Raw genomic sequence first — 14,096 nt, 5'->3', positions numbered from 1 at the left:
GTGGGTGTTTGCTTGTGTCTCATTGTAGATATTTTCCTGTACCTTTGTTTCTACTTTTATGATTGTTACCATTATTTCGCTTTTTTTCTTTTTTAGGCAGGGCATGGGTGTTTGCAGTGTATTTCAACCTGGTATTAAACCCAAGATCCACCAGCCTCTGCTTCTCAATTGCTGGGACCACTTGAGCTTGCCAACACTCCCACTTTCCGGAGACTTTTAGCTCCTGCCTCCATCTTTCTCATTGTTGCTCTCCATCTCAGCCTTTCATCAAGCTTGGCTGCAAGTGCTTTTCTCCTCTGGTCCCTCTAACTGGCCAACAACTGAGTTTAAAAAAAAAAAAAACACAAGACACACTACAGAGCTGTGGAAGCCAGGAAGTCACTCATAACTGTCCGTCCTGCAGAGGGGTGCTGGGTGGGGCTGCTCCACTCTCACTTTCCTTCTGTTTCTTTCTCTGACTCTGTCTGCTCCCACTCTCTCACCCACATTTTTCCTCCAGGTGCAGCGTGGCACATTCCTGCAATCCTAGCACTACAGAAGCTGAGGCACAGACTTATTAAATATTATCATTATTACTGTAATTTTATGTTCACCCTCAATCATGTAAAATCATGTTCAAGTAAGTGGATGGAACAAGGAAATATACTGAATGAAGTAAACTAGACCCCAAAATACAATGTGTCTTCTTATTTGTAGATCATAGCTCTGAATCTTTAAATGTGATTATAAAAATATAACACTATAAATATTGGAGTGGTGTCTGAAGGTCCAGAAATATCCAGCAGGGAAATATCTGTTCCCTGTCTCAGAGCCTGACCCCCAAATCTCCTGTCTCTTCCTGGCACTACTACTATTTCTTCTCTTATGGTTTCATTTTCATTCTTACCTTACTGTTGTCCCTAAACTTTCATACTTTATACTGTTTTACAAAGGTGACAAATTGTATTCAGTTTGCCCCTGTGTTCCCCAAAGTACTTTCCCTCTATCATTAAGAGGCTGAATCCATCATTCTCTAAATGCTACCTGTGACCAACTTGCCCCCCTGGGGTACAAGAATTCATTTCTGGCTTCGCAAAGTCCTTTCTCTTCCACCCATTTTGTTGAAGATCAATCACTGAAACATCATCAGTAGGGATTTTCCTACATTTCACATTCCAAACAACAGAGCCAGAAAAGAGATGGGATTTTTTTCCTTTGTTTTTTTAATTAATTTATTTATTTATTCACTTTACATCCCGATCAGATCGTAGCCCACTCCCACCTCTCCTCCTGATTGCATCCTCCCTCCCTCTTCTCTATCCCCTATTCCTCTGAGAAAGGGAGACTCCCTCCATACCCACTCACCCCAGCTCATCAAGTTACACTAGGACAGAACGTGTCCTCTTCCCCTGTGGCCTGGCGAGGTACCCCCTCCAGGGGAAAATGAACAAAAGGCAGGCAACAGAGTCCATGTCAGAGACAGCCTTCACTCCCCTTTCTAGGGGACCCACATAAAGTCTGAGTTGCCCATATGCTACATCTATGTAGGAAGCCTAGGTCCAGTCTATGTATGGTCCTTGGTTGGTGCTTCAGTCTCCACAAACCCCTCTGGGCCCTGGTTAGTTGGTTGTTGGTGTTCTTGTGGAGTTCCTAGCACCTGCAGGTCCTTCTATTATTCCTCCCACTTTCCCACAAGTCTCTCTGCTGTCTGTCCAGTGTTTGGCTGTGAATTTTAGCATCTGTTTCGATCTGCTGCTGATAGAGCCTCTCAGAGGACAGCTATGCTAGGCTCCTTGTCTAATAGTATTGTGTATAACAGAGTATCGTTAATAATTGACTCTCTCCTACGGGGTGGGTCTCAGGTTGGGCCAGGCATTGGTTGGCTATTCCCTTAATCTTTGGTCTGTCTTTATGCCTGCACATTTTGTAGGCAGGGTAAATTTTGGGTCAAAGTTTTTAAGGATGGGTTGGTTTTCCCATTTCTTTACTAGGAGTCCTGTCTGATTAGAGGGTTTCCTCTTCAGTCTCCATGACCCAACTACTAGGATTCTCAGCTAGAATCACCCCCATACACTCCCTGAAGATGGGACTATCTTCTAGCCTTGACTAAGTATCTGGGCAGGGAAGAGCCCTTCCTTTGAATGCAGGAGGATGGATTTAAAATGGTGGTGGAAAAGCAATTTTGGGTATTTTTTGTGCATTTTTAAAATTAATTTTTTTATTTTTATTAATTACAGTTTATTCACTTTGTATCCCCCCTGTACCTCCCTCCCTCCTCCCCTCCCAATCCCACCCTTCCTCTTCCCCACCAGTGTCCCTCTTCCAGTCCACTGAAAAGGGAGGTCCTCCTCTACTTCCCTCTGATTCTAGTCTAACAGGTCTCATCAGGAGTGGCTGCATTGTCTTCTTCTGTGGCCTGGTAAGGCTGCTCCCCCCTCGGGGGAAGGTAATCACTTTGTATCCCAACTGTAGCCCCCTCCCTAATTCCTTCCCAATCCCACCCTCCCTCCCTCTTCTCCCAACCTTTGCCCCTCCCCCAGTCCACTGATCGAGGAGGTCCTCCTCCCCTTCCATCTGATCCTAGTCTATCAGGTCCCCCCTGAGGGGGGTTCAGCCTTACCAACCCACAGAGGAAGACAATTTTGACTATTTTTAATCAAACTCTTAAGAACTTTTGAAATACGAGCTTTGTGATTGGTGTTGTTAATTCATTGAACTAAAGAACTGGCAGTACAATTACTCAATCATAGGTTAAATGTGTGTTTCACTTTTAAAGAAACTGTCGCTTATAATGACTATAAGGTATCATTTGTACCTCTCCCAGCCATGTATGACAGTACCAGTGGCTCCATGTCTTTGCCAACATTTGACTATAAAAACCTGGTTATATTGAATGGGCATAGAGTAGCAACTCATTGAAGGTATTTTCATGGAGTTGAGCTTGTACTTCTTCTATCTATCTATCTATCTATCTATCTATCTATCTATCTATCTATCTCTGTATTTCTCTGTCTCTCATATCTATCTTTATCTCATGCTCTCTCTACTCCCTGCCTCCCTCCACAGAACACAGCCTGAGTGTCTTCTTTCTTTCACATTTTCACTGTGGCCATGGGCATTAACACAGGGCCTCTGAGTGATGGTGCAGTGAGTGACAGAGCACACAGGGATTTCCCTTACTGCGCTATAAAAATGTCTGGGATTAAGCAGCACAGGGACGCCCAGCATCCACTGGGATCTGGTTCCCTCATACCAAGATTGGAGCGAATGAAAACTTCTCAGCCCTCATGGTCACCCAGCACCTTTGGTAGGGAACTCAGAGCAGAGAGACAGGACAAGAGTGCATCGGAGGGGTGACAGTAAATTAAAGAAAGCCCTGTTTATTTGAGGAGGCAGGGAAACCCATACTGTATTATGCAGGGAAACAGCCAGAGAGAAACCTAGGAAGAAGACCTGTAGTGCCATGTTGCAAGGCTTTAGGTTATTATTTAAATAATAATGATGGTAATCATGATTTGGAGCCAAGGTCAATTCTCAGGTGCACTAAAGGCTGTTTGACACTGATCCGCACAATACTTCCTCCACGGATTCAGGCTGGACTGGGGATGGGATCCCACTCCTGCTTTCTTTAATTTATCCTGCCATGGTTCACTCTGATTCTGAGACTGATTTATAGGCATGTATCTCAGCTTTATCATAGGTTGACCCAATGGGGCAAGCAAGACCAGATTAAATACTTGTCATGTGGTTGAGAGTGAGTGGTCAGAGAGTGGTAAGAGAACTTTTCTCCAAGCCTGATGACCCAAGTTCCACTTTGTGATCCACACAGTAGGAGAATATGGACTTACAAAAATTGCCTTTTCATCTCCATATGTGAGCCTTGGCTTGGGAACACCATCATAATATGTGCATGAGCACAATAAATAAATAAATTCAAACAATTAAAAAGTATTTGTTAAGTGAATAAAGGACTGCTGATCTTGGCAGGAGCTGGCCACTAGGGGAGACACATCATAAAGGCAAAGTGCATAGAAGCTGGGGTCTTTAAAAACATCAGAACTGCAGTGTGCTCTGATGAAAGATCCATGACCTAAGATCATTGTAAGGATCAGGGACCCTGGAAGCAGGCTCAGTAAACTGAATCGTCAAAGCACAGGAGAGTCTTGAGGATGAAGAAAGATCACACTCAGAGCTCTTGCTCTTGCCTGTCTCTCCTGTGACAGCTTGAATATGACCTATTCACAAAAGGCCTCTGGCTACTCCTTGTACATCTTTCTGCCCAGAAGGAGGACAGTGTTCCTGGTATGCCAGAAGAGCTTAGGAATCCACACTGTGCCTTTCCAGGAGGCCACAGAAGGAACAGAAACAGCAGAGGTGGCTGTGATGGCTAGTCTTAGCTGTCAACTTGGCTACATCTGGAATCCAAAAATGGAGGGCACACATGTGAGGGTTTTGTTTTGGTTTTGGTTTTGTTTTATTTTTGTTTGTTTTGGGCTTGGTTTGAAGTAAGTAAATTTACTTTTAGTCTGGTCATTTGAGGTAGGAAGTCACACTTATTTAATCTAGATCTTGAGGCAGGAAGATGGCGTTTTTAATTTATTCTTTTTTATTTTTAATTTTTTCTTTATTTCTTTAATCACTTACAGACAAATCCAGCCCCCCTCCTCTTCTTCTCCCAGTCCCACTTTCACACATCCCTCCCCAATTCCTCCATCTCCTTCTCAGAGAAGGGGAGGCTCCCAAGGGGTATCAACCCACCTTGGCATCTTAAGTCACAGCAGAATTAAGCATACCCTCTCCTACGAGGCCTGAAAAGGCAGCCCAGCTAGGAGAAAGGAATCCATAGGCAGGCAACAGAGTTAGAGATTCTCCTGATGCCATTGTTGGGCGACCCACACATTGACTAAGCTGCACATCTGCTACATATATGTAGCAGGTCTAGGTCCAACCCATGCATGCTCTTTGGTGGGTGGTCCAGTCTCTGTGAGCCCTCCTGGGCCCAGGTTAGTTTACTCTGTAGGTCTTCTTGTAGTGTCCTTGACCCCTTTGTATTCCCTCTATCTTTCCTCCCACTCTTTCATAAAACTCCCCAAGTTTGTCCTGTTGTTTGGCTGTGGGTTTCTGTATCTGTGTCCATCAGCTCCTGGATGAAGCCTCTCAGAAGACAGTTAGTTATATACTAGGCTCCTAGTATAGCATAGCAGAGTGCCATTAATAGTGACAGGGTTGGCTCTTTCCTGTGGGGTGTGTCTCAAGGTGGACTAGTCACTGGTTTGCCATTCCCTCAATCTCTGCTCCATCTTTATCCCTAGACTTCTTGTAAGCAGGACAAATTTGGGGTTGAAGGTTTTATGAGTGGGTTGGTGTCCTTCTCCCTCCACTGGAAGTCCCACCTGGCTACCGGAGGTGGAGACTTCAGGCTCCTTTACATCCCCAACCCCCTTCCCTCCCCCCAGCTAGGGTCATCCCCACAGACTCCTAGGAGCCTCCCCTGTCCCAGAGATAAGCCCCTACCGATTTCTTTCTCCCATCCTCCCCCTTACACCATGCAACCCTCCACTCTCCCACACCTGATCGCTACCCCCAATACCCTCCTCACCCCCTCTCCCACCTCCTTCCTTCCTCCATTTACTTCAGATGTCTATTTTATTTCCTCTTCTGAGTGAGATTCAAGCATCATCCCAGGGGCCCTCCTCAGCTTCTTCTGTCTGTGGATTGTAGTATGGTTACCCTGTACTTATGGCTGATATCCACTTATAACTGAGTATATACCATGTGCCTCTTTCTTGGTCTGGGTTACCTCACTCAGGATGATCTTTTCTAGTTCTGTATATTTGCCTACAAATTGCATGGTGTCTTTGTTTTTAATAAGCTGAGGAGTATTCCATTGTGTAAATGTAACACATTTTCTTTATTCATTCTTCGGTTGAGGGACATCTGGGTTATTTCCAATTGCTGGCTATTAAAAATAAAGCTGCTATGAGGATAGTTGAGCAAGTGTCCTTGTGGTATGGTAGGGCATCTTTTGGGTATTTACCCAGGAGTGGGATAGCTGGGTCTTGAGGTAGAACTATTCCCAATTTTCTTAGAGACCTCCAGATTGGTTTCCACAGTGGTTGTACAAGGGTCTGCATTTCCACCAGCAATGCAGGAGTGTCCCCCGACCTTGCTCCACATCCTTGCCACTGTGTGTCTTTACTGGAGTTTTTTACCTTGGCCATTCTGACTGTTGTAAGATAGAATCTCAGAATCATTTTGATTTGCATTTCCCTGATGATAAAGGAAGATATCTTTAATCTGGCCCACTCTTGCTGGAAGCCTATAACAGACATGAAAAGAAGATTTGGCTCTTTATCTACTTCCTCCCACCTTGCTAGGAAATTCTTTCTTTCACTGGCATTAGAAACTATTTCTCCAGGATTTCAGAGTCTACTGAACACCAGATGAGACACCCAGCCTTGAAGACTGAGCAACATCTAGATTATTGAACTGTCCATTTGTGACCAGCCATTGCTCAATTACTAACCCCATAGCATGCAAATTATTCTAATGAATCTCATATCCATGTATTTATGTACAGAGATACACTCTGTGGGTCCTGCTACTCTTGAGAACCCTGATTAATACAGTGGCTCTGCCCTCCCTCCAGGCCCTTGGCTCTAATCACTTCTCACTTATCAGTTTCCTACAATGAGAACTTGCTCCACCTACATCCTTTTGGTTTAAATTCCTGCCTGGGCAAGGCTCACAAGTTCTTCTTCTTGTTTGTGAATGGTGGTCACCCTACCAGCACAGACTCAGGCCTGGGAGCTGATCATGCCCCTGAACCAACTGCACAGCTGGCTGAAAGCTGTGCTCCTTGGGCTCCTGCTTCTCTCCTCCTTGTGCAGGGTGAGGTTCCCTAAACAGGCAGTGGGGACTGACTGGAGACAGAGCTGCTGAAATCCTGAATGTCAGAGGCTGGGCTCGTGGGAGGAAGGGCATGGGGGTTAATGGAAATAATAGATCAGGGGTTCTCAACCTGTGGGTTCAATGGTTTTAGAAGCTGCTACCCACCCGTTTATTTGTATTACTACTTTCTGTTATTTTTCTCTTCTGTGGTTCTCAGTTCCTGAGACTATCAGAAATATGCATTTTCTAATGGTCATTACAGTTTGAGGACTGGTGCAGTAGATAAAGGTATAGGAAGTATTTGCCTACCAATTCCCCCCAAAAAACCCCACACATTTTGTGGGCTCACTAGTACTAGAGGGTCAGAGACATCTAAGATCACTCTATACTGAGGAGACAGTTCAGTGTAAAGAGCTCTGGAGAGAGCAGTAAATGATTCAAGAAAAAGTGAGAAGACATTTTTTCCTTCTTGGTATATGGCTATCACTGTATCTACTACTGACATTTGGATAAGAATGACAATAATCATGAATTCATGTGTCCAAATGGCTGTGAGTGTCTGACCTCTTTGGCCAGAGAAATGCTCTGATGCCCTTTTCTGGCCCTAGGGCATAGGGAAGCTCCCACACTCACATCCCACAGGTGAACTGAGGATGGGAGGCCCTGGGTTCCCTTCTCTGTGTCCTGATAACAATGAGATGGGAATCTTCACAATCGGCTGGCAGCCGATTACAGAAAACTCCCCCTGATGGCCTCTCTTCACCCACAGGTAAGGACTCATCAAAGGCCAGCCCCATCAGAAACACACACACAGGCCAGATCCGAGGCAGTGTTGTTCATGTGAAGAACACCAACACTGATGTTGACACCTTTCTGGGAATTCCCTTTGCCAAGCCACCTGTAGGACCACTGTGCTTTGCACCTCCTGAGTACCCTGAGCCATGGAGTGGTGTGAGAGATGCTACATCACAACCAGCCATGTAAGTTCTGGGCCCAGAGGGTTTTAGGCACTGGGGTGAGAATGTGCTCCAGGCCCTGGTCCATGCTGAGGTGTTTCTCCATCTCGGCTACATGCAGTTTTCTCTCCTTGTTGGGGAGTACCCCATGCGTTCTTCTAATGTTGTGCTGAGGTTGAGTAGAATAACTGTGCCAGGCTCCTAGGTCAGAACTCATAGAAAGTTAGATGCAGATGCTATTGAGAAGAAAAAAGATCAAATTGTTCACAGATCCAAATTAAGCCCAGTGTTCTCTACCACAGCAGGAGGCATCTCTGGGCATGAGGTAATATTACCTATTAGGCAGCAAGGGCCCCTGAATCCAAGAGAATAAGTGTCAGGTGCCGGAGGAGTTCAGTACTGATGGAGACATGCTAACCCCACCCTAGCAGTCACTGGTACAACCAACAGGGCCAAGTGCCATTGACCAAAGAACAAGTATATGTAATCAGTTCTCTCTGGAGACATTCTAGGCAGAAGTAGTTCCCTGAAAAGTCTGTACATGGGATGAAGAACTACTCCCTACCCTTTGGGGTAGAATTGTCCATTGATTCCTCTAGCACCTGTGTAAGTACAACACTTCAATATGGCAAATTTGGTTTGTTTTCTGTTGCTGTGATAATAAAGTACCGACAGAAACAACTTAGAAGACAAAGCTACTATTATAGGCTCGGGATAACAAGCCATCATTTGGGTGAAACAAAGTTAACGAAGCTGGTCACATCAGATCCATAACCAGAAACAGAGACTAGAAAATGCTTACGTGCCTGCTAATGCTTAGCTTATTCTATTTTTATACAATTCAGTGAATGTTACTACAGTCTGCCAATCATTTCCATAGAGACACCTAGAGGTCTCTCTCTCCAAGACTCAGAAAGAATAACATCCAGGCCCCACCCAAATGGAGTCTTCCCTAGAAATCTGGCTCCTCTACCCCAGGTTTAATGGAGCCTGTGGCCTTTACAGTGGTTGGAATGGACTTAGGTGGCTGAGAGAAAAGCAGTCCAGACTCACAATTGGTTTTGATCACTATACATCTCTTGGAATAACTGTCTGCTATTTCCATCAGGTGTCCACAAAATTTTTTATTGACTTTGGAGAGCCTGAAGAAAATGAATCTGACCATGCTTTCCATCTTTGTGTCTGAGGACTGCCTATATCTCAATATCTATGCACCATCTCATGCCCATGAGGGTTCTAACCTGCCTGTGAGTGTCAGATCATAGTCAACTTGGGGAGAAAAAAATTTTTCAAAGAAGGCATTATAAGCCACACTATGGCACTGAAACCTGGGCATGGTATACAGAGCACTGGAGCATTGAACTATCTAAATCTCCAGCTCTTTGACAAAACCGGGACTCATGCTACAACCTGAGCCTTGCAGAGCCACTTAGGTGTGCGAGACCTTAACATTGAAGTCACCCAAATCTCTATTTTTGGCTTATCTCTTGTGACTATGTTAATGATCTTTTTCATTTTTAATCCAGAAAGATATCCATGGAGACACCCCTTTTTGTTCCACTTTGAAGGATCTGGGTATTGATGACATTACTCGATACAGTGTCATTAATTCAAACGGAGACACATGGTGGGGATGGGGACTAGAGATATACCAATGAGGCATCTAGAAGTGCCTGCTGTGGCCAAGGCCCCAAAGTCCTGAGGGTTTTTATGGGTTTCTGGAGCTTCACAGAGGCACAGCAATTGATATTGTAGTAAGCAGACAAATAGAGCTTGGACTAACTAGGAGCTTCCTGGCCTCTCTCATGACTTCCTCCAGGTGATGGTATGGATCCATGGTGGTGCACTGGTTACAGGATCAGCTTCCATGTTTGATGGATCCACACTGGCAGCTACTGAGAATGTAGTGGTGGTCATTATCCAGTATTGCCTGGGTGTCCTGGGCTTTTTCAGGTGAGCCTAGGTCTGGGCTGGGCAACGACAGCTGAGCAGACCCTAGACATCCCTGTGATCCCTGTCCCTTCCATTTCTCAGCACTGGAGACCAGCACTCCAGAGGCAACTGGGGGTTTTTAGACCAAGTGGCCACCGTACCCTGGGTCCAGCAGAACATCGTCCACTTTGGAGGCAACCAGGTCACCATTTTTGGCCAGTCTGCAGGTGGTGCAAGTGTGTCTTTCCATGTTGTATCCCCCATGTCCCAAGGACTCTTCCGTGGTGCCATCATGGAGAGTGGAGTAGTTCTGATGCCTGGTATAGTAGCCAACTCCTCTGAGGAGATTTACCAAGTGAGTGTCTCCAAGCATTTCAATCTTGTATCTATTGCCACAGCACTATCCTCCTGCTCAGTCCAAAAAACAAAGATATAGGGAAATGACTTCTCTTCATTTATTTGTAAGGGCTCAAGGGTTAGAATCAATACCTCTCCCTATACCGGATGAGTATGTTATGAGGACAGCAAAGTTGCCATTAGAAACTTCTATCTCTGACAAAAATACTCATACATGGGCTTGGAGCTGGTTCACTGGTTTTTTAAAATGCTTCTAATATAAGCCTGAGGACCTGTGTTCAAATCCCCAGATCCCATAAAACACTTGAGATGGCATAATTTACCTATAATCCCAATGTTCTTGTGGTCAGTTGGCGACAAAGACAAGAGAATCCCAGGATGCTGACAGACTGGCTCAATTAGTGTAGACAGAAAAAAAAAAGATATCCTGTTAAACAAAGGGGACAGTAAAGACCAAGACTTTGTTCTCTAACCTTCATATACAAACTTTGGCACACTTACCCCTTCCCTCATACATGAAACAGAGAAAGATGGTAGACAAAACAAAACTAGCCTGAACAGACAGAACAAGTATGCAGGTAGAAAGGGTACTTCCTGCTGGCTGTCTTCTTTCAGCAATCCTAATGGGAACAATTTATACTCATTCCAATCCACACAGCACACAGTATAGTGTGAGAATTAGATGCAATACAATCAGTCTGGAATTGAAAACTCTTGCCCCTGCTCATTCCCCTTACAGACGGTGGCCAGCTTATCTGGATGTGACGCCATGAACTCAGAGGGCCTGGTGCACTGTCTGAGAGGCAAGAGTGAAGCCGAGATTCTGGACATTAACAAGGTGGGAGAATTTTGTGTCTTGGAGTTTCTGGGAGATCCTGGTCTACATGATGTGGGATTCTGAACAAATACCTCATCTTTATGACGCTGCCTTCTTTCAGTTCTGTGTATAAAATGAACACCAAGATAGCTTAATCAAAGCGTAGACTCTCCTCCAGAGTGAGCAGATCACCCCAAAACTAAAGAGAAAATGAGAAAGCGGTGGAATAACTCAGTGGACCTCGGGATATTTATTTTATTAACCTTCAGCACTGATGTTTAATGACCCTCAGGATTTCAAAAATGTCACTGCTGTGGTGGATGGAGTGTTCCTACCTAAGGATCCCAAAGAGTTGTTGTCCTCTGTGGATTTTCACCCTGTCCCCAGCATCATCGGTGTCAACAATGATGAGTTTGGTTGGGTTCTCCCCATGGTGAGTTTTACTTACAATCCTTTAGGAGCCTGGAGACGTATATGCTGAGCCGTAGGAACTCAATACAGTTTTAAGTCAAGTCTACCAGATCCCATGCTTAAGAGTGTCTTCTGCCTCCCAGACCACGGGTGCTGCTCAGACAATAAAGAAAATAACCAGAGAGAACCTGCAGGCTGTGCTGAAGAATACAGCAGCACAAATGGTGAGACACCTCTGGTCATATCTAAATAAAGGGGTCCCACACACTCCTTTTTAGATAGCATCCGTATTAAGAAAGGTCAGTATATATGCGTGATTCTGTATGGGATCCCCTCAAAACTTGACCAGTTTTGCCTTTACCCATTGTTATCCCAGGGGCCATTCCCCAAATATTAAGGCTGTCACCTACCTCACCTAGAATATGCCTAACCTCATCCTTCCTGATTGTAGATGCTGCCTCCTGAGTGCAGTGACCTGCTGATGGACGAGTACATGGGGGACACTAAAGACCCCCAGACCCTCCAAATGCAGTTCAGAGAGATGATGGGAGGTTTTCTGTTTGTGATCCCTGCACTCCAAGTAGCACATATTCAGCGTGAGTACATGTGTGACAGGTCTTAGGAAAGCATCTTGGAGATGTGGGTCACAGGTGGGCACTGTGGGGCAGTGTGGTATCCAGGGCTCTCTATATCTAGTTTAAAATTGTGATATGTAAATACAGTGGAGAAAGTGGGTTGCTGATACTCTATTGACTGAACAAAACTACTCAGCTGGGAAGGCCTTGGGCACTGTTTAGCCAAGGGCTTTTCCATAGCTAGCACTCCAACCTGGAGCTCCTTCTCCTGCTTAACTTTTGTAATTCCAGGTTATTATATCAAGGTATTTGTCACAAAATATGTATCAGAAAACCTTCAGGTGAGGGGAACCTAGTCATTATTTGTCCCCACCTGCAGGTTCCCATGCCCCTGTCTATTTCTATGAGTTCCAACATCCATCCAGCTTCCTGAAGTTTATCAGGCCACACTATGTGAAAGCTGACCATGGAGAGGAGGTTCCTTTTGTCTTTGGGTCCTTCTACTGGGGCATAAAAGGTGAGTCTTCTTTTTTTTTTTCCTTGAAATAAATGAAGTCCCAGATGACTCCTTAGCATTGAGTCCATTTGAGAAATCCTATAGCTCAAAAAATACATGTATCCAGTTTAGAAGCTGGACCCTTCCCAGTATGGCTGGTAATGGAAGAAATGATATCACACAGTGGCAGAAATTCAATTAGAGGCTTTCATGGATCTTGGATACTCTATATAGTGAAGACGAGAGATAGCAAAGCCAATAGTTGGTGTCAGACAACAGCTGGGGTGGTGAGTGTGAAGAATGAGTTGGCAGTTGCATAAGGTGACACATCCTTGGATCTTTGTCTTCCTTATGACTCCAGCTGACTTCACTAAGGAAGAGATGCTGCTGAACAAAAGGATGATGAAATACTGGGCCAACTTTGCAAGACAAGGGTAAGAACACACATCTCTCAACCTTATACATGTGAGGCCCTGTCTAGAACTCCCTTTTGGATGGCCACCTTCTAGCATGCGTGGATCTTCCATTGCATGATAGAGTCTTCTCTACCCAATAACACATTTATACAGATACTTTGTAAGCGTCAGATTCTGGTCATCTCACAGTGATTTAGCTGGTGGGATACAGTGCTATGGTACTCTTCTTTAGATCTTGCTCTTAGAGGGAGACATAAAATAGGTCAGGTAGTCTTTCCCAAAAGAAGGAGAAACTAGTGAATATACTTGTATCTGTATTATCAGGGCACCTGTTCCATCAGCCCCCTTAAGCACTGGCCTAATTGTTCCACTGCCTTGACCCAAACCATGGGATCAGGTTTTATACCAGAATGAGTTCAACCTCCTTTTCTGGGTGTCATATCCACAGGAACCCCAATAGTGAGGATCTACCTTATTGGCCCATGTTGGACCATGAGGAGCAGTACCTACAGCTTGACATCCATCCCGCTGTGGGCCGATCCCTGAAGGCTGGAAGGCTGAAGTTCTGAATGAAGATTCTGCCCAAGAAGGGGTCTCAGAACATGCAAAAATAACTTTAGTGCCCTGTGTGAAGAATGTTGTGTGGGATTGCTGCTGATGGAGTCTGCTTTAGATTTCCAAAGCATACTGAGGAGCCTGGGTTGATTCCAACATTCACATAGCCTCTGCGCTTGTCTGTTCTTCTACATTTATCACAAATCCTCTGCATGTGACTCTTTATCCTGCTGGATCATTATTTTAGACCCACTCCTATAATAGTGTGAATTTATGAGCCCTAAAATCCCCCGTGTCCTTCACAGTCCACTGGAACTAGGACTATTTCTTCCTTCTTTCCTCACCTCATCTCTCATCTTCACCATCCTCTTTTCTATGACCAAAACCCTCCTTAAATAAAACAGAAACTTTGGAGAACTTTGATATGGTTTTTCCAAAGAACGTGTATCACATGGTTGGGCCATGTCAAAATCACATGCCCTCTCTCATCAACTTTATACTTTTGAAGACCGTGAATTCCAAGATTTAGATATCAGTTGGTTTATTGGATGTGCTCTCTGACCCAAAGATGTTACATTGTGTTTTCATTGATTATATAGGATAATTAATAGTTCTCATGACGCAGGCTTCCAATGAGCCTCATTCTTAATATCATTACATTGAAGCTTAATATTCAATACAGAAATACGATTCATAGGCATTAACACAGCA

The 14,096-nt window shown here is 44.6% G+C and overlaps 1 protein-coding gene across 2 annotated transcripts; it reads left to right on the top strand.

The window, feature by feature from the left end:
* Nucleotides 1-6,795: 6,795 nt before the first annotated feature.
* Nucleotides 6,796-13,399, top strand: LOC110546267 (acylcarnitine hydrolase-like). Of its 2 annotated transcripts, XM_021633004.1 has the most exons (13): nt 6,796-6,875; nt 6,990-6,991; nt 7,640-7,850; nt 8,935-9,073; nt 9,646-9,779; nt 9,861-10,113; nt 10,855-10,953; nt 11,225-11,365; nt 11,487-11,567; nt 11,795-11,939; nt 12,298-12,435; nt 12,776-12,848; nt 13,279-13,399. In XM_021633004.1, exons 1-13 carry the CDS (start codon nt 6,796-6,798, stop codon nt 13,397-13,399), a joined length of 1,617 nt encoding a protein of 538 aa, XP_021488679.1. The 2 variants fall into 2 exon arrangements, with proteins under 2 accessions (XP_021488679.1, XP_021488687.1); XM_021633012.1 differs by lacking the exon at nt 6,990-6,991 and having other exon boundaries at nt 6,796-6,854; nt 7,623-7,850.
* The last annotated feature ends 697 nt before the right edge of the window (nt 13,400-14,096 follow it).

This window comes from Meriones unguiculatus, chromosome 10, assembly GCF_030254825.1.
Source record: "Meriones unguiculatus strain TT.TT164.6M chromosome 10, Bangor_MerUng_6.1, whole genome shotgun sequence".
NCBI lineage: Eukaryota > Metazoa > Chordata > Mammalia > Rodentia > Muridae > Meriones > Meriones unguiculatus.
The sequence above is the reverse complement of the archived record's forward strand: the minus strand, read 5'-3'. Positions and strand labels throughout refer to the sequence as shown.